At 42.5% G+C, this 25,399-nt stretch overlaps 1 protein-coding gene across 1 annotated transcript in view; it reads right to left on the reverse strand.

Moving 5' to 3' along the window:
* The window catches only part of abhd12 (abhydrolase domain containing 12, lysophospholipase), a 177,492-nt gene that overhangs the window by 134,679 nt on the left and 17,414 nt on the right, over positions 1-25,399 (reverse strand). The window contains exons 2-3 of the mRNA XM_068044525.1: positions 9,374-9,498; positions 7,359-7,464 (exon numbers count right to left, since the gene is read on the reverse strand). Of these exons, the coding sequence (XP_067900626.1) occupies positions 7,359-7,464; positions 9,374-9,498 (231 nt within the window). The remainder of the gene's footprint in view (positions 1-7,358; positions 7,465-9,373; positions 9,499-25,399) is intronic.

The raw sequence follows: 25,399 nt of genomic DNA on the forward strand, positions 1-25,399 counted from the left end.
GTCTGGGCCGAGTAGATAGAAATTGTTCCCACTCGTGAAATGATTGAGAACAAGAGGGCACATATTTAAAGTAAGAGAAGCAAAAGTGACATGAGGAAAAACATTTTCGCGCAGCGAGAAGTTAAGGTCTGGAATTCGCTGCCTGAGAATGTGGTGGAGGCAGGTTCAATTGAAGCATTCAAAAGGGAATTGGACAGTTATATGAAAAGGAAAAATGTGCAGAGTTTTGGGGAGAAGGCAGGGGAATGGAACCGAGGAATTGCTCTTTCAGAGAGCAGATATGGACACAATGGGCCGAATGGCCTCCTTCTGCGCTATAACGATTCTGTGATTCTGAACATTTTCTGCACAGTCTAATTGTTGCAAGTTTTAAATAAAGTTTCATATTCAGTTCAAATGGAAGCAGAAAATTGTATAAACAGAAAATAGTAACCAAAGACTACAGTTATATCTATTTAAAACTATATAGGTTGGAGATTAGTCTGTCACAATTACTGCAATTTTAACAATTTATAAAATGTATGTCTACAGCAGCCATGACTATTATTCTGTTTGCTGAAAAATGCTCACTGTAAAGCTGAATCTTAAAAGACTTCACAATTTATTTTCATTTAAATGTTATGCTTGGGTTTAGATTACCACACAATGAGGGGAAATGTGATACTAGGTTCTAATTCTTGCATCAGATTACTTTGGTACTAGCTACACATTTTAAAACAATTTTGGGATGCAGCCTCGCTGGCAAGCCCAGCATTTATTACACATCACTAGTTGGCCTGAGGTGGTGACGGTGCTGGGCCTTTGAACCACTTTGATCAACTGAGTTGCTTGTTCCCTTGGCATTTCTTCACCTACGAAGATTTTGGGAAGGTTGTGGTCATCGGAAGCAGGCCTGCTGGTGGCTAGTCATACCTCTCAGTGACCGGCAGATTCTCCCACAGCGGGTATAGGTGAAGATGTAGTCGCTCTTGGGGGCAATTGGATCTATCCTTCTCCCCCTTTTCTCTTTCATGCTGGTTCTTCGCTCAGTCTCAAAAGTGTCTGAAGCCCTCCTGATGTAGCATCTCCAGGCATCACGATCTATGGCCTGTGCTTCCCACTGGTGATGGTCGATGTGGCACGCAGAGAGGGACTTTTTCAAGGAGTACTTGAAATGTTTGCATGGGGCCCCTCTGTTCCTTTTACCAGTGATCAGCTCTCCACAGAACACTATCTCCGGCAGGCGACTGTCGTCCATCCGGGCAACGTGACCCACCCAACGCAGTTGGGTTTGCAGGAGGATGGCCTCAATGCTGGTGATGTTGACTGTTTCCAGGACTTCAATGTTTGTGATGTAGTCCTGCCAGCTGATCTTGAGGATGCTGTGGAGGCAGCGCTGATGGAAGTGATCTAGAAGGCATACATGATGGCGGTATAGAACCCATGACTCAGCACCATACAAAAGGGTGGTGAGGACTATGGCTTTGTACACTTTGAGTTTGGTCTGTGTTCTGAGGCTGTGGTTGCTCCACACTAGTTTGTAGAGTCTGCCGAATGTACTGTTTGCTTTTGAGAGCCTATTGTCCACTTCCTTGTCTATGGTGACATCAAACGAGATGAAGCTCCCCAAATAAGTAAATTGCTTGGCAGCATTCAGCTCAGTTCCCTCGATGACAATGCTAGGTGGTCTATATTCTTATATTCCGATTTTTAGTCCGAAGAGTTGTGCTGCCTCAGAAAAATGTGTTGTTATACGTTGCAGGTTTGGCTGATGGCGGGCCAGGAGAGCACAGTCATCGGCGAAAAGGCCTCCATCATTCCGGAAGTGTATGTAAACTCCCTCCTTAAGGTCTTCCGTTGCTTGCTGCAGCATCATGCTGAAAAAGATGGTGAATAAGGTCAGGGCCAGCGCACATCCCTGCTTCATGCCACTGGAGATTCAGAAGGGACTCGAGAGGTCACTGTTTTGCTTGACTTGTCCATACTGATTTTCATGAAACTGCTTCATGGCCAGGAACCTGGGTGGGCATCCAAGTTTCTCAAGGATTTTCCAAAGTCCATCTCTGCTCACAGTGTCGAATGCCTTGGTGAGGCCTACGAAAATGACGTACAGGCCTTCGTTTTGCTCACAACACTTTTTTTGTGATTGTTTGAGTGCAAATACCATGTCTGTGGTGCCATTTGCTCTGAAACCACACTGGCTCTCTGGGAGGTTTTCTTCCACAACGTTAGGCACAAGCCTGTTCAGAAGTATTCTAGCCAGGCACTTCCCAGCAATAGAAAGGAGGGTGATCCCACAGTAGCTGGAGCAGTCTGATTTTTGTTCTTTTTGTACAAGGTGATGAAGATTCTGTGGAATCCTGCCCTGTTCCCAGCAGTCCGTGAAAAACTCATGCAGCTTGGTGTACAGGGCAGGGCCACCATGCTTCAAGGCTTCGGGTGGAATTCCATCTACTCCGGGGGCTTTGTTGCTCTCCATCTGGTTGATGGCGGTCACAGTTTCCTCCAGTGTTGGGATCTCATCCAGTTCTTCTTTGACAGGCTGTTGTTGGATGCGATTGATGGCAGTATCATGCACTGTGCACTTGGCACTAAATGAGTTTCAAATTGCTCCAACCAGCAAACCAGGGCTGACTTCTTATTGGTGTGTACGGTCTTGCCATCGACGCTCCTCAAGGGGTTTTGGGTTTGATGTCCTGGTCCATAGACAGATTTTAGTGCTTCATAGAAACTTATGTCGCCAGTATCAGCGTACAGTTGATACAGCTGAATGGCTTGCTAGACTAATTCAAAATGGCAGTTCAGAGTCAATCATATGGAACTGGAGTCAAATACAGGCCAGACTGGGTAAGGACGACAGGTATTGTTACTTTTTTTCCAAAAATATACTTTATTCATAAAAATCTGTAAAAAATACATTGCAAAACACTTCCAAGCTGACATTCCAGAAAGTGCAAAAGAAATCAGCTTTCGTCAATACCGAACGTGAGTTGCCTCACAACCCTTCCATTCCATTTTACATGCAATGTACATTTGCATTACACAGCAAAACCATATTTTGGTGCATACAGCCCGAGGGGTTTAACACACGTTCCAGCCCGAGTTCACTATGGCGGGAGGACCTTACACAGTGGCCTTTCCCCATTGAGCCTTTGCGGCGTCTGCTCCAAGCTTTAGTGCATCCCTCAACACATAGTCCTGGACCTTGGAATGTGCCAGCCTGCAACACTCGGTCGTGGACAACTCTTTGCACTGGAAGACCAGCAAGATTCAGACAGACCAAAAAGCACCGAGTTGATGGTCCTCCAGTAGCAGTTGGAACAGACCGTAGAGCACAGACTCCTGTGTTACAGATCTGCTCGGGATGAACCTCGACAAAAAACAATGAATCTCTTTCTACACCTGCTTTGCAAAGGCACATTCCAGAAGGAGGTGGGCAACAGTCTCTTCCCCACCACAGCCACCTCGAGGTGAGATTTTAGGTGTGCAGAAAAGATCTGAAGGGGAGGGCCTTTCTTACCACCAGCCAAGCTACGTCTTGGGGCTTGTTTGAAAGTTCTGATGAGGCATTCTGCCAAATGAGTTTGGCAGTCTGCTCGGGGAACCATCATCTCCTTTTGACATAGGGCCTTGAGGACATTCCATGCAGACCACTGCCTGATGGATTGGTGGTCAAAGGTGCTTTTCTGCACAAACTTTTCCACGAAGGATAGGTGGTCCGGCACGGTCCAACTGGATGGAGCGTTCCGCAACAATATGGCCACACCCATCCTTTGCAGCACCGGGGACAGATGGAACCTCAGCATGTAGTGACACTTGGCGTTTGCGTACTGGGGTTTGACAAACAGCTTGATGTAGCTGCACACAAAGGTGGCCATCAGGATGAGGGCAACATTGGGTACGTTTTCACCCCCTTTATCTAGAGGTTCAAACATCGTGTCCCTCTGGACACTGTCCATTTTGGATCTCCAGATAAAGCGGAAGATGGCTCGGGTGACCGGCACAGCGCAAGAGTGGGTTATGGGCCAGACCTGCGCCACATACAGCAACAACGTGAGCTCCTCGTACCGGATGACCAGGTTCTTACCCATTTTATTGCCCTATTTTATTGCCCCCCTCCTCGCCTTTGTTCCTGTCACCCAAGGGCCAATACGATTCAGTCCATTGCCTTAAAATATTAAAACATTCAGAGAAGGAACAAGAAACAGGGTGATCATTTCATCGTAGTCAGGCCTCTTCCTGATTGATCCCAAGAGCTGTCCCATGTTCCACAGCCTGGACAAGTCTATCCTTCCACCTGAAGGAGTTCACATTGCAGTAAAAGTATTTTAATGAAAAACAAATGCAAGAAAGTGGCAAAAAAACCACTTTGTTACAGTGAATGCCATCAAACTATTATCTAAAAAGGATAGATTGTGCTGGGGATTGAACTATGTACAGCCATGAACTGTGGTCCAATTATTCTGCATCCTATATCCTCACGTCACCTGAACACTATACTTGGTCTTCACTCCCAGTGTGCAGTAACACAGGAGAAGCACAATGTATTAAAAAAATTCTAGACAGACAAAGGTACAGAAAAAGTTTGCTTCTGTAATCCTCCGCATGGCAAATGCTGACCTTAGCCAACCTGAGAAGCCAATACAATGAAAGGGGATATCAGAAGGTGAAACCCAATGGTAGAGTTATGTATTTGATTATGATTAAAGGTAGAATTACTGGAGGCATTGGAGGACCTCACCAGCTCACTCCATCAACTGAGGAATTGTGTGTGGCCTAAGGGGACCTGGGCAGGGGAATCAATTCCTTTATAAAAATGAGATAAAGGAAAAACATTTCAAAACAGATCTAACTAATATCAGATTTTTGTTCATTTGAAAGTAAACAACTTAAAAGCCTACATTTTTAAGAAAGATACAGATAATAGAAAACAATGAAGTATAGAATAGTTGATCTGAGTGTGTTAAAGGTATTGCGCAATTGATGGGGTGCTGACGCCAGCACTATAAGATGTAATTTGGCCCGACATGCCTGTGCCAGCTCTTTGAAAGAGCTATCCAAATAGTCCCACTGCTCTGTTCTTCAGAATAGCCATGCAATTTTAGTTTCCTTTTCAAGTACACACCCAATTCCCTTTTGAAAGTTACTGTTGATTCTGTTTCCACATCCTTTCAGGCAATGCATCCCAGATGATGACACTAAGTCATTAAGGCAAAGCCCAAGTGTTATCATTATCCTGTTACTGTGTGCAACTTACTTCAGGTGAGTTAGGTATCAAATGACCAGAGTGTCAACGTTGTAGCTCTGCATGGGATCAAACCAAGTCCTGCAGGGATCCATGTCAGGACCACTGCTCTTCACTTTCTTCATAAATGTTATGGGTGAAGGAACAATTCTCAAGCTTGTTGAGGGGAAAACTGGGGCAACAGTATACAATACAAAAGCAAGGTACTAGCTTGAACACCAAGACATATTTCATTTCAGAGAACCATTAACCAGTGCAACAGATTAGCAAAGGAGAATTGGACAAGTTCACTTCTCAAGTTATAGAAGGTAGGTTGCTGGATAGCTGGGATTAGGGACATTCAACGAGGTGGTGCGTCTCCTGGAGCTTTGGTTGATTGACTTTGGCAGTTGTAGAGGAAATTTCCAAAATTACCACAGTTATTGCACACCCCCACCCCGAGTTTTTGCCTCTTCCAAGAGATTGAGAGGCTATGAGGGGCAGGATGAAGGGTTGATGGGGCAAATAGACTGCTTCATGTCCAAATAGGTGGGACTGATGGACCAGACAGTCTACTCCTGTCCTTATTTGAATGGTTGTGTGTTCAATGAAGAATTGATTTTGAGGTTACATCGTCCAAATTTTCTTCATAAATAAGTCTCCTACTTTTTCCTATGCCCTAAGTATTTATTTCCTACAAATACTCAGCAGGTCTGGCAGCATCTATGGAGAGAGAAGCAGAGTTAACGTTTCAGATCACTGACCCTTCTTCAGAACTCCTGAAGAAGGGTCACTGACCTGAAACATAAACTCTGCTTCTCTCTCCACAGATGCTGCCAGACCTGCTGAGTATTTCCAGCATTTCTTGTTTTTATTTCAGATTTCCAGCATTCGCAGTATTTCGCTTTTATTTATTTCCTACCATTGCTATGGAATTCACACAAAATGCTTTCAGGTTTTATTTTACTTACAAAATTTTTTAAAAGATCTCGTAACTTGACAACAGTTTCTACTAAGCAATGATCACACATCAGGATCCAAGTTCTTTCCTTAATCTCTTTTGCTTTGTTTCAGAATAGGAAACAAAGATAGTTTTCCACATACATAATGTTGGACGAACTGACTCAGCCCTTTTCTTAAAAGGAAGAAAGCAAGGTGTCTTTTAATTAACTATTTAAAAAAATAATAATAAGTCAATAGAGATGTTTCTTCTCTCCCTAACCCCATCAGTGCGCTACATTAATTGGCATTAACGCTATTAAGTATCAATACCAATGGACTAAGTGAAAATGCACAATTCTTTAAGGCGGCAGAAGGGAAAAGACAGGAACTGAAGAACATACACTCATATAGTGCCTCAGGACATCCCAAACAATTGTTAAGTACTTTTGAAGTGTAGTCACTGTTGTAATGGGAGGTTGTATTATGTTAGAGGTGCCACAAATATGTTGTTGTTAAATAAGAACATAAGAAATAGGAGCAGGAATAGTCCATTCAGCCCCTCAAGCCTGCCCCGCCATTCAGTAAGAGCATGGCTGATCTGTCTCAGGTCTCAATTCCTCTTTCAGGCCTGCTCCACATAACCATCGACTCCCCGAGATTTCAAAAATCTATCTACCGCCTCCTTAAATACGTTTAGTGACTTAGCTGTTGTTGTTGTTGTCCTTGTTGTTGCAATCCTTGTTGTTGTAATGTAGGAAACTTGACAGCCAATTTGTGCACAGCAACTTCCCACTAACAGCAATATGATAATGACCAGATAATCTGTTTAAGTGACGTTGGCTGAGGGAGAACTCCCCTGCTCGTCTTCAAAATAGTGTCAAGGGATCTTTTACATCCATCTGAGAGGACATATGGAGCCTCAGTTTAACATCTCGTCTGAAAAACAGCACCTCCGACTGTGCAGCACTCCCTCAGTACTGCACTGGAGTGTCAGACTAGATTTCATGCTCCAATCCATGGAATGAGACTTGAACCATAACCTTCTGACTCACGTGAATGAATAAGCAACTGAGCCAAAGCTGACACTGCAATAAAAATGGAAATCATTCGAAACCCACAGCAGGTCAGTCAGCATCCGTGGAATCAAGACAAATTTCCAGCATCTTCACTATTTCTGTTTTCTACCACCCTTCACGAGTCTCTGTTCACTTACCAAGCACCAATAGTAATCGTATTTTCAGGCTTAAGATAAAAATTCCATGTGTGGTTCAACCCTTGGTCCTGTGGCCTCTTCAAGTCAATGAAATATGGTAGCCGCACTGTGAAAGAAAGAAAGAGACAGCAATAAAAACTTTGGAGTTTTAGGACAATAAAGTTCATGTCAAAGCACTTATATGCAATTAAATTCAAATCCATAATAATTTTATTTTGTCTAATTTAAAAGATGCATTTCCTTAACACATCAAAATCTTTATAAATGTACTCTGCGCAGAAGAAAATTAATTCGCCATTGCTTCTTTTCAAAAGTTATAGCAAATACTAATTTGTACATTTAAATATTAGAAAATGTCAAACTATACTCTACTTGAAATTGATATTTGTAAAGAATCAATATTTTGGCAGTCAAAATTTAAACATTCCTGCGCTAGTCATAAATGCTTTTTCAGTGAACTATAAAAGATATTTGCTGGAAAATAAAGATGGCATCTTGTTTTCTGCAGTCCCGCAGAAAGCCTGCAGTTGAGAAACATGTCAAACATTCCCTTAAATTATGATTACCTCATGTACTATTTTGTCCTCTTCCTTTCCTTAGGGCATTGATACTCTGACTAGGATATGGTTCAAAGGGCAATTAGTTGTCTCCCTCAAGTACCTCATGGCTAGTCTTCGTATATGAACCTTGACAGCAAGTACCGACTGGTTGTTCAGTCATGGGAGGGGACATTGCAGCAAACCCAGTCCTGAACACCCACCAAGATACTTCCAGCAAAACTGTTATATAGCAATCAGGAATAGAAACTCTGATTGGTTTTCTATTCATTGACCCTGGGGAATTATTGCCAACTGCTGTTTTAGCTGATGTCAGTGAATTAAGCACTGACCACAGACAAAATCTGGGGCCTTCTGTATGGTTCAGAACTAATGGGGAAGCCCCTCATATAATACTTCAAATGCAAAACAAACATTTTAAATAACACATATAAGCAACAGTGTAAGTGGGTGAATACAGCTATTGTGTTTTGTACCGATGAACAAAAAAAAGGAATTAGCTCCTTTGCTGTGCAATCCCAGGCGGTCGGATGTAGAGTAATATAAGCAATTGTATGTTACTTCTTAAGGCAGATCTACATGGATGTATTTCTGCATTTTTGTGGAGATACGTTTAGGTTATAGTAAGTGCCCCTTGAAACTTCCATCTACTGTGCATCAAGCTTCCTGAGTTTTCCATCAGTGGAAAATTACTATCTAATTTGAGGGTGGAAGATACTAAATAGCAACATTTGCTCAAAAGTGCAGTGACATTGATCATAGGATCCACCTAAATTATAGGTGGATGTTAAACCACCAGCTATTTTAATGGAAAATGCACAGACTATCAAACTCTTAAGAATTATACCAAGATCTGCATTAGTACATCCCATGTAATATGCTGAGAAAATGGACATTTATCCATGTTGAGGTATTTTGAACATATTGCACAACTGGAGCTTTGATCAAAAATATGAAATACGTGGAAATTAGCAGCTGCAAAAGGAAGAGAAGAAGGGAACACAGGAAAAACAAACAGATATAGAAGGATTTCAAAAAAACCTAAGACCTAAGTTCCCAACTGAAAAGGTACAGAGCTCAACAACAATTTTTATTCACTTGGTAGAAAAACGTCATAAGTCTCTTCAAGGAGTGCAATGATCTAAATGAATGGCGGAACAGGTATGAGGAGCTGAACGCCTACTCCTGTCACTATGTAAGCAAATAAATTTTGTCACTGGGCCAGAAATGGAAACTTTAGGAGGGGTGACCAAAAGCTTGGTCGAAGAAGTGAGTTTTAAGAAGAGTTTTAAAGGAGGAGACACAGGTGGTAAGGCAGAGGGACTTGGGGAGAAAATTCTAGAGCTCGGGGTCGAGGTGGCTGACGGCATGCTACCAAAGGCTTCTGACGAATGATAATAGGTATAAGTGGTCTAATTCACTGAACTGCTCCGCAGTGGCACATTGTACTATACTCACCAAAATTTAAGAAGACCAACTTGGCTTGAATGGCTGGACACAGCTTTACCACGAAAGGAATGCATATATACACTACTAACAGCCATGCAGCTAGTTTCTTGATTCTGTACAACAATCGAGATCGTCTAAAATGTGGAAGCAAAAGGAAAAAGGCACACAGGCTTAGCATTGTACTCATTATATAGTGAATAAAGTGAAATCCTCTTCCTGTAATCTTATTTCATTCCTTAATTCTAACCAACTGCAACATAATCAATAAAAACAAAGCAAATATAAATAGATACAAGGGCAATGTACTTTTTTAAAATCTCATCATAGATTCAGACTTAAAAGTTCTATGAAAAGGAATACTGTGACCTTTTCTAGAAGAAAAACTAGTCAGCATGAACTCATTTATCTTACATACTGAATTACAGCCAAATACTTTAGCACGATTGCCAATTATAGTTAAATTATGCATTTTTGCAAATGAAACAGGTTAGCAATGCGCTCACAAAATCAAACAACTGGACGTTTATGTTCGAACGTTGGTTAATTGCAGCATTAGTTTGCCCAACACATCATCCCCAAAAATATAGCATGAACTACATAGCAAAGCACCACCTGGTGTGGCTATCAACCATGCAGACCAGGAAGGCCCCAGCTTCAGTCCTAGATTTGTGCTAGGACCAACAAGTAGGGTACAATCAGCTCAGTATCCCTGGGATAGAGATGGAGGTAAAAAAAAAATCACAACGCTCACATGACTCATTGTTAGTAAGTAAAAATATGGACAATGGTTGAGGATAGTATTGGGCTTGGAACCATACCCAGCACCTGCCTTGAATACTGGAAAAAAACCACTAAGGGAGGAAAGAGACCACAGAGCAATGCTTTAGGATGTTCACAAGATAGAGTGCAGATTTTGCATATTACAGGAGCTATTATTATTTAAACAAGCCAGAAACCAATAGATGTTGGTGTTATTATATTAATTCAGCCAGAGATTTTTTTAAAAATCAAATCTTTGAGTAAAGATTCCAATACCTTTATTATTCCCAATGTAAAGCTAACTGGTCTATAGTTGCCTGGATTTGTTCCATCTGCTTTTTAAACTTGGTTGTTTTCTTGTATCTTGAGCCAGATGGTGAGACTTGAAGGTGCGTGCACGATTTGAACACATAATTTATGCTTATGCTCTAGCGTATTTTCATAGATGCTGGTCATTAGATGAGACACTAAAACCAACTATGTGCTGAGGTTCAATCTGTCTCCGGTGTTGCAAAGGATGGGCCTGGTCACATTGCCGCGGAACGCTCCATGCGGTTGGACCGTGCCGTACCACCTATCCTTCATGGAGCAGTTTCTGCGGGAAAACACCTTTGACCACCGATCCATCAGGCAGTGGTCTGCACGGAATGTCCTCAAGGCCCTACGGGAAAAGGAGACAGTGGATCCAGTCGGATGGTTCCCCGAGCAGACCGCCAAACTCATTTGGCGGAATGCCTCATCACCAGAACTTTCAAACAAGCGCCAATATGTAGCTTGGCTGGTGGTGAGAAGAGCCCTCCCCGTCAGATCCTTCCTGCACGCCTGAAGTCTCCCCCCTCCGCGCAATGCCCCCGCGGTGGCTGTGGTGGGGAAGAGACGGTCGCCCACCTCCTCCTGGAATGTGTCTTTGCAAAGCAGGTGTGGAAAGAGATGCAGTGGTTTTTGTCGAGGTTCATCCCAAGCAGCTCTGTAACACAGGAGTCTGTGCTCTACGGGCTGTTCCCAGGGACGCACACTGAGAGAAACATTAACTGCTGCTGGAGGACTATCAATTCGGTGAAAGGCGCCCTTTGGTCTGCCCGAAACTTGCTGGTCTTCCAGCGCAAAGAGTTGTCCATGACCGAATGTTGCAGACTGGCACATTCCAAGGTCCAGGACTACGTGCTGAGGGACACACTAAAGCTTGGGGCAGCTGCAGCAAAGGCTCAATGGGGAAAGACCACAGTGTAAGGTCCCCCCACCAAGCTGAACTGAGGGGCTGGATCCATGGGAAACCCCTCGAACTGTATCGGAAAAATTTTCATTTGCTGTTAAATGTAAAAATGTTAATGGCATGACAAATGTGAAATGGAAGGGTTGTGAGGCAACTCATGATTGTAATGAAGCAAATGGACCTCCTTTGCACTGTTTGTATTTTTTGACTTGGTGCTGTTAGAAACTGGAAATGTAATTTTTACAGATTTTTATGAATAAAGTATATTTTGGAACTAAAACCAAAACCCTGTCTGCCTGTTGTGATGCTTCACATGGACCTTAAAGATCCCAAAGTACTACTCAAGATTTATTCAATGAGCCATTAGGATATCAAAGGCCTACTTCCACCTCATGTCACAGTTTGAAAATCCCATATTTAAGAAGTTGTAGAGACACATATAAACTTAAAGTACAACAGAAACATGAGCAATTACCATCCATGACTCAGCAATAGTACTCTCAGCAATAGCACTGGAGTCAGTATTTGTCCATTCAAGCTCCACTCTAGAGACTTTAATTAAAGCTGACACCCCAGTGCAATACCGAGGGAATGCTGCACCGTCAGAGGTTCTGTCTTTAGAATGCGACGTTAAACCGAGGCCCGTCTGCCCTCTCAAGCAGACATAGAAGATCCCATGGGAATAGTGGGAAGAAGAGCAGGAGATATGCCCTGGCTAATCCTTCAACCAATATCAATAAAATAAAAACTTAATTATCACATTGCTGTAGGTGGGAGATTGTTGTACACAAATTGGCTGCCACATTTCCTAAGCTACGACAGTGACTACACTTCAGAAGTGCTTCATTGTTTGTAAAGGACTTTGGGACAGCCTGAGGTCACTATATAAATGCAAGACTTTCTTTATATCAAGCTGTGAGACATGTTAATTTTAAGATATTGAAAGTTGTCAGAGCCAGGCTCAGATTCATAACTTCAAATCTGGTAAAATCCCAGTGTTACCAGAGAAAGGACTGAGTAGTAGCCAGCCACTTCCCTTCAAGGAAGGAGAGAAACCTAGAAGAGTAATATCACCTCAATCACTCCCACACCACTTCTTAGCAGTGAAAAAGGCCGAAGAGGAGTGTTTTGGGCTTTTCAGCCGGAGAACGTAGCGTAAAACAAAGAAAATAAAAAGGGGGTGGGGCGGGGTGTGAAATTAAATTATAACGTTTGCATCAACATACTTTAACACTTTGCACATAATACATTCTACACCTAGTGACTTAAATCGGCCAAAAAGAATTCTGAACTCAAGAAATGCAAATTAAACAACTGCCTTGAAATGGCACAGAAGCCATCTACCTGCAAGCCAAATTTGAATTAACCAGGACTTTGAATTAAGTGACTTGCAAATCAACAGTAGTGCAACTTTTGGTAACATACTAAAACAGCACTTTCTTTCCCTACCATACAATATATGAATGGCATGTACACAGCAACAAGTAGACAGATGACAAAACCATGAAGACGTATGAATCTAGGACATTAGGGGTTGAAATTTGTAATTCAACTTGGGCAGGAGTGGCCACAAAGCAGCCAATAGCAGATCAGCCACCTATTATACCCCCTCCCATTGAAGTCAATGGAGAGGAAAATTGGGCGGAGTGTATTACAGGATGCCATTCCAACATCACCAACTTCATGCCCCCTTCCAAATTGAATTTTACTCTCCAAGATGTTATTACATAGAATTTATACCACAGAAACAGTACAATTGGCTCAACAGACAATGCCAATGTTTATGCTCTGCACAAGCCTCCTCCTGACCTATCAGCATATCCTTCTCTTCCTTTCCCCCTCATGTATTTATCCCTTACATGCAACTGTGGTATTTGTCTCAACCACTCCACGTGGTAGTAGGTTCCACATTTGTAATCACTCTCTGGATAAAGAAGTTTCTCTTGAATTCCTTGTTGGATTTTTGAGTTGTACTTGAAAACATCTTAACTGGATACAGCTGTTTTAAAAAACCTCTAATGTAATCCCTGTGGTTTATATCATCATACACAATGGACATAGGAAATATGTAGTTGCAAATCTCTAATAAATGTGTCTACTAACTTATCATTTTACTGTCTGAACACTATCTCCCAAGGACAAGGAATGTACCACAACTGGTTTCACAACGACAGATGCAAGCACAAAAGCTGCCTAAGAACGTAATCAAAAGTCCACCTGACATTATTAGAATAATTTTGAGATTACATCCAATCTGAAGGGGGGGGGGGGGGCGTTCAGATAAAATGACAAAACAGCTTGAACTTTACTCTTATAGTTGTGATGTGATCTGAGCCCTTTAATTACATTAGTGTCAAGTGAAGGATAGAGTTTCCAAGGTTTAAAAAAAATACTCCTGGGGTTTGGCTCAATTGCCTTTTACAAGAGATCAGTTTGAAATTCTCCAGAACTTTTAATCCAGTCATTAAATAAGAGCAGTTGTGTCAATGATAGAATGTATTTTAAAAATTCAGAAAAAAGGTTGATAAACATGTGAAACAAGACAACCAGTAGGGGTTGCAGTTCGAAAAGGAACTAGTCAGGCTCCCGCCAACAAATACAGAATTTAGAGTTAATAGATTTAGGAATAAATCAAGGACACTGTACAGGAAGTTCAGTGGATAAACAGAGTGCATCAACAATGGTCTATTCCTACCTGAAATTGCTATCTCATTACATTGCTTAGATTATATATACTGCTCCACAGTAGCTAATTCAAGGTTGTCAGCTAATCTCTCACTCATGTTATTTACAATACCACCTGAATTCCCTTGACGGCATTACTGAACAGTAATCCCTCCTGGGTATCCATTATCTCCATGTAATACAATCCAAGCCAGCTATTATTCCATTTGTGTATGCTAAACAACAAAAGTTGGTGCCCTGCCAAAGGTGCAATATGCATTCAGAAGCACAGTATACAAAGCTGTTAAAACGTGTTAATATCTTAAAATCTACTACAGATATGTAAAAAGAACTTTTTACTGTTTAACTGTACAAGTTATTGATAATGATATAATATTTTACACTATTCATTCTTTACAGTAATTGTGTTCGCATACATTTAAAATAGGAATAGGATTTTATAATTGCATATAAATTTTAAAACTAAAACATTATGTAACTAGAGAAAGCAAAATAATAACTTAACATGTTGACAGGTCAAATTGCCTAGAAACTGCATTTCAGACTATATCGACTTTCAGCAGATTAAGATGTTCTTTTTTTCATATACACAACTGAATCAGATTTAGATGGGCACAGCGCATTCTGGTTTTCCTACTTCACTAGAACCAAATCTGGTTTCTACTAGTTTGGCTACAGAGTACTAAGTACAAAATGCAAAAAATTTAATAATTAAGATAATTACCTCAAAACACAAGGTCAGATTGGAACTTTCCAATGATGAAGGGGAATAATGAACAAAAGTAGAGAGGAAAAAAGGAAAATAAAAGAATTTACAAAAAGAAGTGGCTAGTGAGATAGTTGATGCATTGGCTTTAATTTTCCAAAATTCCCTAGATTCAGGGAAGGTTCCATTAGATTGGAAAATAGCGAATGTAACTCCTTTATTCAAAAAGGGAGGGAGACAGAAAGCAGGAAACTACAAGCCTGTTAGCTTAACATCTGTCATAGGGAAAATGTTCAAAGCTATTATTAAAGATGTTATAGCAGGGCACTTAGAAAATTTCAAGGCAATCAGGCAGAGTCAACATGGTTTTCATAGAACCATAGAAGGTTTATGGCACAGAAAGAGGCCACTTGGCCCATCGTATCTGTGCCAGCCGAACAACGATCCACCCAGTCTAATTCCACCTTCCAGCATTTGGTCCATAGCCCTGCAGATTACAGCACTTGAGGGGCATATCCAGACTCCTTTTGAATGTGTTTTGTGAAAGGGAAATCATGTTTAATCAATTTATTGGAGTTCTTTGAAGAAGTAACATGTGCTGTGGATAAAGGGGAACCGGTGGATGTACTGCACTTCGGTTTCCAGAAGGCATTTGATAAGGTGCCACATCAAAGGTTATTGTGGAAAATAAAAGCTCATAGTGTACGGGTAACATATTGGCATGGATAGAAGATTGGCTAGCTGACAGGAAACAGAGAGTAGGCATAAATTGGTCATTTTATGGTTGGCAAGATGTAACGAGTAGTGTGCCACAGGGAGCAGTGCTGGGGCCTCAGCTTTTTACTATTTATATAAATGGACTTGGATGAAGGGACAAACGGTATGGTTGCTAAATTTGGTAATGACACAAAGATAACTAGGAAAGTAAGTTGTGAAGAGGATATAAGGAGGCTACAAAGGGATACAAATAGGTTAAATGAGTGGGCAAAGATCTGGCAAATGGAGTATATTGTGGGAAAATATGAAATTGTCCATTTTGGCAGGAAGAATAAAAAAGCATTATCTAAATGGTGAGAGATTGCAGAGCTCTGAGATGCAGAGGGGTCTGGGTGTCCTAGTGCATGAATCGCAAAAGGTTAGTATGCGGGTACAGCAAGTAATTAGGAAAGCTAATAGAATGTTATCGTTTATCGCGAAGGGAATTGAATACAAAAGTAGGGAGGTTATGCTTCAGTTATACAGGGCATTGGTGAGACCACATCTGGAGTACAATATTGGTCTCCTTATTTAAGGAAGGATGTAAATGCGTTGGAAGCAATTCAGAGAAGGTATACTAGACTAATAGCTGGAATGGGACATTGTTGTCTTTGAGGAAAGGTTGGACAGGCTAGGCTTGTATCCGCTGGAGCTTAGAAGAGTAAGAAATGCCTTGATTGAAACATATAAATCCTGAGGAGTTTTGAGTGGGCGGATGTGGAAAGGATGTTTCCTCTTGTGGGAGAATCTAGAACTAGGGGTCACTGTTTAAAAATAAGGGGTCACCCATTTAAGACTGAGATGAGGAGAATTTTTTTTCTTTCAGAGGGTCGTGAGTCTTTGGAACTCTTCCTCAAAAGGCGCTGGAAGCAGAGTCTTTGAATATTTTTAAGGAGGAGGTAGATAGATTCTTGATAAGCAAAGGGGTGAAAGTTTATTGGAGGTTGGCAAGAATGTGGAGTTGAGGTTACAATTTGATCAGCCAGGATTGTGCTGAATGGTGGAACAGGCTCGAGGGGTCGAGTGGCCTAATTCGTATGTTCGTAAAAAAGATGAAACTAGAAAAAGTGGTAAGATTGCAAACCAACTTTCTTTTTAAAACATAGTGCACCAGATGTTTAGAGAGGTACTTTCCATTTCTCCAGAAGACCATTTTTTAATTTGCATTATGTACAGTGACACATTAGATGAGAAATGGAAAAATGCTGGAATGTTCATCAACAAATATATTTTCTGAGCAAATTTACCTTTGAGCACTTACAAAGAAACTCAGTATTAACAAAAAAAAATCAATTCTTCCAGTGCATTCAGCTGAAATCTTTCATGCTGATGCTGGGTTCCTTGGGAGTGGGGTTGTGGGGAGAGAAGAGCTGACGTGTCCTTTCCCTCTAAACTGAAAAGTTTGTTGTGAGCGAAATAAGTCACAGAAGAAATTTGTCTTGAAACATTACTCAATCTTTGAGAGCAGTTAGCTCTGTTTCAAGGACTCGAATAAAATATGGGAACAAAATCCTTCCCAGACAGACGGCAACATATGCTTTGGCTTCAAATGCGTGGTTACTCTTGATTCACACCCAGATTCTAAATGGAGTACACATGCCCTTGGTCAATTTAAAAAGGATATATGCAACTGACTCACTAGGTAGCATTTGCACTTCTGAGTTAGGTGTCAACTGTGGCTCAGAGGTAGCGTAGCCACATCTGAATCTAAAGGTCATGGGTTCCAGTTCTATCCAGAGCGCATAATCTAGGCTGACATGCCAGTACAATACTGAGGACTACTGCACTGTTGAAGGTGATGTCTTTCAGATGAGATGTTAAAGTGAAACCACATATTCACTCTCAGATGGATGTAAAAGGTCCCATGGTACAATTTCAAAGAAAAGCAGGGGAGTTCTCCCTGGTATCTGTGCAAATATTTATCCCTCAATCGTCTTCTTCTTTGGCCTCCTTATCTCGAGAGACAATGGATACGCGCCTGGAGGTGGTCAGTGGTTTGTGAAGCAGCGCCTGGAGTGTCTATAAAGGCCAATTCTAGAGTGACAGGCTCTTCCACAGGTGCTGCAGAGAAATTTGTTTGTCGGGGCTGTTGCACAGTTGGCTCTCCCCTTGCACCTCTGTCTTTTTTCCTGCCAACTACTAAGTCTCTTCGACTCGCCACATTTTAGCCCCGTCTTTATGGCTGCCCGCCAGCTCTGGCGAACGCTGGCAACTGACTCCCACGACTTGTGATCAATGTCACAGGATTTCATGTCGCGTTTGCAGACATCTTTAAAGCGGAGACATGAACGGCCGGTGGGTCTGATACCAGTGGCGAGCTCGCTGTACAATGTGTCTTTGGGGATCCTGCCATCTTCCATGCGGCTCACATGGCCAAGCCATCTCAAGCGATCCCTCAATCAACATCACTAAAACAGGTTATCTGGTCATCACCACATTGCTATTTGGAGGACGTTGCTGTGCACAAATTGTCTCCCACACTTCCTACAACTGTGACTACACTTCAAAAGCATTTAATTGGCTCTAAAAGTTCTTTGGGACATCCTGAGGTCACTAAGGGAGCTACACAAGTACAAGTTCCTTCTTTCTTTAGGAGATCAAGGTTTCAAAGCCCATTCCTAGATTGGGCTACATAATCTAGGCTGACAATTCAGTATAGTGTTGAGGAGGTGAGACTCCTCAGGTTTGCTTCACCTGTACAGATAGACATTTGAGATACTTTAGAACTGTTGAAAAGTAGAGCAGGGAGTTCTTTCAGTATCCTGACCCAATATTCATTCTTCAAACACATCATCATAAACTAGTCATACATTTCATTACTGTCGGTGCAATTTTGCCAGGCGCAAAACAGTTGCTGTGTTCGCCTATATGAGTCAATTCACTAAAAGTAATAAAAGCACTTTGGAAAATTTGAGACACACATGGTATAGCCCTTATTTGCATATTGATGATGGGCAAGTTACACAAAATGTTCCAACATCTCATAAGAGCATGACTCAAGGGGAATTTCCATTAAAAATTATCAAATTCACTTTGCTAATTTGTACTTTCCCAACTCTTGCATAAAACAAATCTTTCCTTTTGGAAAGTTAAGATCATGAGAAGGTTTTCTAGATGGCTGAGGGGCTGACTTTACAGTGAATTATTCAAAGCTGGAATAAAAATCAGTATCGAGAAGCACTCCATGAGTGATACTTCAACCACTCATCAGATGTTTTGTAACAACATCCCTGATCTGTCCTGAAGTGGGGTAGATTCTACCAATGAATATCAGAAGGAGGATTTCAGTGTTGGAAAAATATGGAACCACAATATTAAATCCTGCCAAAGAATGCAGATACTGGTAATACTTAGATTTTTCTTTCTGATTGTACATAGAATCTAAACAAGCAACAAGTGCAGCAGGTTCTGCTCTGGAGCTAGACTTGATTAAAATGAACAGTGATGAATTCAAATAGTTTTTCTGGATGTTCACTGCACATGCCTACAAAAAATTCACGCAGAACCTGGGAGCCAAATGGAACTTGCACATTGGAACATAGAACAGTACAGCACAGTAAACTCACATGGCAATCAAATGCAAAATGTAGAATTTTCTTTTGTGCACTTTCACCATTTCCTGTAAGGCAACACTTTTTTTTTTACAAAGTCTTCAACCTGCTCTCCTTTTGATCAGGTCCAACTTTCCCAACGATCAAACAGGAGGGAATTAGAAGAGTGTTACGAACGTGCCCCTGTGTTTTGTTCAATATATTTTTTGAGGATTCATTTTTGAAAGATTGAAGAAATGCTAAACTTTGGGGTTTTCAAAGGGGGTCACGTAAAGGCCACTTGACTTTGAAAAACAGTCCTTGGAAATGTTTTTGTAAAAGGGGCACTAAAAGGTCTTGTGAGGAAAACAAGCCTTTCCGGGAAACTAACTGACTTCCAGCTGAATAAACAACAGAGAACTCTGGACACCCGGAGAAGTTGTTTACCAAGAAGTGACAGGTCAATATTGATGGAAGTCAAAAGGTTGACCTCCTGTTGTCGGTTTCGTTTTTGAACCGTTTTGAATTAGTGTTGAACTGTATAAAAAGGGAGAGAACTTCCAAGGAGAAGAGAATTTCCAAGGAAGGAGATAAGACCACAACCCAGCTCAGCTTTCCAGCACATTTCTAAAAGACCCTCAGAAGTCCACTGTGTCAAATCATCTCGTCTCTTGTCTTTGAAGAAAAGCCCGCAAAATTAATTTTCATCACCACCTGAAAAGAACGGTTCTAAAAGATCCCAGTAACCCAACTACGTGGACTCGGAGGCCAGACAGTATGCCAGTTTTGGAACACAACATATCTCATCTGCTGTTTCTTCAAGAATGAGAGGATATTCAGCTCAAGTGTTTTATTTGTCTGTAATAGAACTCTAAAAACAAAATATCCCTTTTTTTCCCCAGTTAACCGGTGTGTGTGTGCGTGTGAGGGGCTAAGGTAAAAAGAGAATTTTAATATTTCAATGTGTGTTTAAGCTTTACTTCATTACTGTTTAAGACTTGTTTTATAATAACTGTTAATTTTGTTATTTATTAAAGAAACCTGGTTGGTGTGTTTTATTCTGGGATAAAAATAGAATCTATGATTGACCGTATCAGTAAGTGCGGAAGAAAAATTAAATATATGTTGTGACCCATGGCGAAGTGGAACTACAATAAAAGTACACTCCTCCCACCTTGGTCGTAACAATGGACACTATATATTTTGTACACATACATACACATATATATTTTATATATATTACATAAAACAAGAGAAATTAGAAATGCTAGTTAACAAAATAATTTTTTTTGCCAATTTCTCCCCTGAAAACATTGACTCGTTACAAGATAAGGTTCAGGATATACTGGACGACCTCTATTATTTTGTGCAAGTAGCAATACTTGTTGCAGAAGTCAAGACAATGAGCGGCAGTAGGCTATTCAGTCACTGAGGGCTTCATGGCCTCATCGGACTCCAAGCTCACTCAACATTTACACTTTCCATCACAGAGTCAGTGGACAGCAGTGAAATTTCATGCACCTCCTAACTCTCTGGATCACTGAGGCTAATTGAAGAACATAGTGCTACCCAGGCTGAGATCAGTTAACTCTGCAGACACAAGAAAGCAAACCTGTGATCCGCAGGGCTGTGCAGTTTAGTGACTTTAACCACTAGACCACGAAGGGAAGAATGTTTTCTGCGGTGTGTGTGTGTGGGGCCGGGAGAACAGGGGGTGGGTGGTGGCGCTGTGGAAACCTGGGATATTCTAAATATGGATCAAAGAAGGAGCTGAGGCACTGATTGTTAACTAAATAAAAATAATGGGATAAGAATGCAATAGATCTGCTGTGCAGCAATCAGAAACAATTACTTAGATTTAAACTACACAATAGACTAATGAATAAGGTCAGAGCATGCGGAGTCAGGGGACAAGTAGCAGAATGGATAACTCGCTGGCCGAAAGGCAGAAAGCATAAAATAGGGGTAAAGGGTAGCTATTCAGGGTGGCAGAAGGTGGAAAGTGGGATGCCACAAGGATTGGTGCTGAGACCACTGTGATTCACAATTTATATTTATGACCTAGACTTTGGAATCAAAAGCACAATTTCTAAATTTGAGGACAACACCAAATTGGGAGAGATAGTCAACAGTGAGGAGGACTGCAGCAACTTATAAGGAGACAATAATTAACTTGTAGAATGGGCAAATAATAATAAGGAAGTCACATATTACTGGAAAAGCAAGAAACTAAATTGGGTGCAGGAGAAAAGGAATCTAGGAGTACAAATACACAAATCACAAAGTAGAAACAGGTCAATAAGGCCAAACAAAGCTTCAGGGATTTTTTCTAGAAGGCCAGAATTGAAAAAGGGAGAAGTTATGCTAAATTTGTATCGAACCCCATGGTGAGACTAAACTGAGTACTCCAATTATTATTCGGTCGCCATATTATAAAAAGGATATCGAGGCGTTGGACAGGGTACAAAAAGGATTTACAAGGATGATACCAGAACTGCAAGCTTATACCTACAGAAGAAAGGATGAATAGGCCTTTGATCCTGCTCCAGATAGGTTTTCAGTAAAATGGTTGTAACCAATTCTAGAGCTTCAGGCCAGGGAGTGCATAACACCGTTTGGGTGGTGCTGAAGGATAATGAAGGAGGTGCACTGGTTGACCGCACCTTCTTCATTAAGAAAATCCTTATTGATTGCTGTGGATTCCAAGCTGCAGACATCTACAGCCTGCAGGACGTCCCCAGCAGTGGATATTTCAACGTGACGCTCAGGAATGTGACGAGATACATCAAGTTCCTGAAGGTATTCAAGGAGAGTGGAAACCAGGTGCTGCTGTCGATCCTCAGAGTGGAGCCACTCTCGACGCTGCCGTCGCAATGCGACCAGGTGGTGACAATCCACCTCTACAACCCCCATGTTCCTGTCGCGGATGCACTCACCTTCCTCTCCAGGTACATCAAGAGGGTCGGCAGCAGTACTGATGTCAAGGACCGTTTGGGATTTGGACCAGCAAGCGGCAGATTAAGGCGACCTTGAAGGTCGTGCCAACACAGCCATCATCCATCCCCCTTCCAGCTTCGCTATCAGGGGAAGTCGAGGCTTCTTGGTCTATGCGGGGCAGCCCAGAGTTCTCGTACCTGCGACAAATCTGGTCATATGGCGGCCAACTGCAACACAGTCGTCTATAAGAACCGCAAGAAGGAAGGCCATCAGACAAAGGACTGTAAACAGAGTAAGTGCTGCAACCTGTGTGGTGGGGCAGGACACCTCTACAAAACCAATCCCAAATGCTGCCTTCGTTATGCATAGGCGGCCAGGTCCAAGGAAAGGCCGGGAGAAGGAACGGTGAACGTATCAGTTGCTGGGAAGGAGACAAGCAATCCACCCAGCAGCGAGGAAAGTCTACCTGAGAAGGAGAAGAAAGGGGAGGCAGGTGCAACCAGCGACCCAACATCTATTCCGTGCTCGGAAAACCCTCCTCTACAGACAGAATCAATGGAGGAGCAGGCAGCAGATGGACAAACTGGTCAGTGGCAAGTGGTAAAACAGAAAACCACAAAGAAGAAGCCTCCAAAAAATAAACAGATCACCACCCAAACCAGTGGCACGAGGAGGCTACCGTCTGAGGCAGACTACAGCAGCTCCTCCTTCGTGGACGAGGAAGGGCCGGAAAGACGGCACCTGCAAAAGAAGTAGCAGAACTCAAAGAAGCTGGAAGAGAAAGCCCCCCCCAACTCCAGGGTACTGGAAGCTGTGACAGACCCAGTGCACCCCAACCCCAAAGCGCAGAACCCAGCGAGATGCCCAGCACACCCCAGCTCCAGAAGACTGAGAGCAGTGAAGCGTTTGGCTCACTCCAGCTCCAGGAAGCCGAGAGCAGTGATGTCTTCGAGGAGGGACAGAGGGGAAAGACACCACCACCACCAAACCTTGCTGCCTACAAGATCCCTTCTCCGATGTCACCCCAGCAGAACAAAACCCCCATCAGCAACCAGGAGGGGTTTCTGAGCCCAACAAATGTCAACAGCTTGTGTACACCATGGGTATGCAGGTACATACCCAAGGACTGGGACTAGCAAGGACACCTGATGTGGTAAGCAAGACCCAACTTTAAAATGGGTATAAACATTGCTTCGATCAACATGTGTAGTGTTAAATCCACTGAGTGACGTGTTTCAACCTTGGGTTACCTCGCCAAGATCAAAGCCAACCTGCTATTTCTGCAGGAGTCTGGAATCCTGCACCTCAGCACTTACAGGCAATGGTCGCAATGGTAGACCCACGGGCCACTTATCTGATCAGGGGGAAATGATTCCTCCGGCCTGGGCATTCTGCTGCATGGAGGCAACTTCACCATCCCCGAAGTTAAGGATGTAATGAACAACAATGTTCCGCTCCAGTTAATCAACGTGTACGCCCCGGTTCAATGCAGCGAGTGGCTGACTGTCTTCCAGGAGCACCCACTGCTGCTGGCGACATCCAGGCCGGTCATTCCAGGCGGTGACTTCAACCGCATCATTGATGCAACTGGACGATCCAGCGGTGACTTCAACTGCATCATTGATAGTCAGGATGAATGCGTGGCTTGAGAGATGGTGCAGGAGGGAGGGGTTCAGATTTTTGGGACATTGGGACCGGTTCTGGGGGAGGTGGGACTATTACAAATTGGACGGTCTACACCTGGGCCGGACTGGAACCAATGTCCTTGGGGGTGCTTTTGCTAACGCTGTTGGGGAGGGTTTAAACTAATGTGGCAGGGGGATGGGAACCAAAAGCGGTCAGTAGAGAGTAAGGATGTAGTAACTAAAGCCTGTAAGGAACTAGATAATGAAGTCAGCGTGACTAAGGGAAAGAGTAGGCAGGGAGCAGATGATGAAAGCAAAGGGACTGGTGGTCTGAGGTGTATTTGTTTTAATGCAAGAAGTGTAGTAGGTAAGTCAGATGAACTTAGGGCTTGGATTAGTACCTGGGAGTATGATGTTATTGCTATTACTGAGACTCGGTTAAGGGAAGGGCATGATTGGCAACTAAATATCCCAGGATACCGATGCTTCAGGCGGGATAGAGAGGGAGGTAAAAGGGGTGGAGGAGTTGCATTACTGGTCAAAGAGGATATCACAGCTGTGCTGAAGGAAGGCACTATGGAGGACACGAGCTGTGAGGCAATATGGGCAGAACTCAGAAATAGGAAGGGTGCGGTAACAATGTTGGGGCTGTACTACAGGCCTCCCAACAGCGAGCGTGAGATAGAGGTACAAATATGTAAACAGATTATGGAAAGCTGTGGGAGCAACAGGGTGGTGGTGATAGGAGATTTTAATTTTCCCAACATTGACTGGGATTCACTTAGTGTTAGAGGTCTAGATGGAGCAGAATTTGTAAGGAGCATCCAGGAGGGTTTTCTAGAGCAGTATGTAAATAGGACAACTCGGGAAGGGGCCATACTGGACCTGGTGTTGGGAAATGAGCCGGGCCAGGTGGTTGACGTTTCAGTAGGGGACTACTTTGGGAATAGTGATCACAATTCCGTAAGTTTTAGAATACTCATGGACAAAGACGAGAGTGGTCCTAAAGGAAGAGTGCTAAATTGGGGGAAGGCCAACTATACCAAAATTCGGCAGGAGCTGGGGAATGTAGATTGGGAGCAGCTGTTTGAAGGTAAATCCACATTTGACATGTGGGAGGCTTTTAAAGAGAGGTTGATTAGCGTGCAGGAGAAACATGTTCCTGTGAAAATGAGGGGTAGAAATGGCAAGATTAGGGAACCATGGATGACAGGTGAAATTGTGAGACTAGCTAAGAGGAAAAAGGAAGCATACATAAGGTCTAGGCGGCTGCAAAAAGACGAAGCTTTGAAAGAATATCGGGATTGTAGGCACAATCTGAAACGAGGAATTAAGAGGGCTAAAAGGGGTCATGAAATATCTTTAGCAAACAGGGTTAAGGAAAATCCCAAAGCCTTTTATTCATATATAAGGAGCAAGAGAGTAACTAGAGAAAGGATTGGCCCACTCAAGGACAAAGGAGGAAAGTGATGCCAGGAGTCAGAGAAAATGGGTGAGATTCTAAACGAGTACTTTGCATCGGTATTCACCGAGGAGAGGGACATGACGGATGTTGAGGTTAGGGACAGATGTTTGATTACTCTAGGTCAAGTCGGCATAAGGAGGAAGAAAGTGTTGGGTATTCTAAAAGGCATTAAGGTGGACAAGTCCCCAGGTCCGGATGGAATCTATCCCAGGTTATTGTGGGAAGCGAGAGAGGAAATAGTTGGGGCCTTAACAGATATCTTTGCAACATCCTTAAACACGGGTGAGGTCCCGGAGGACTGGAGAATTGCTAATGTTGTCCCCTTGTTTAAGAAGGGTAGCAGGGAAAATCCAGGTAAT

The sequence above is a fragment of the Heterodontus francisci genome, chromosome 13 (assembly GCF_036365525.1).
Source record: "Heterodontus francisci isolate sHetFra1 chromosome 13, sHetFra1.hap1, whole genome shotgun sequence".
Classification (NCBI taxonomy): Eukaryota; Metazoa; Chordata; class Chondrichthyes; order Heterodontiformes; family Heterodontidae; genus Heterodontus; species Heterodontus francisci.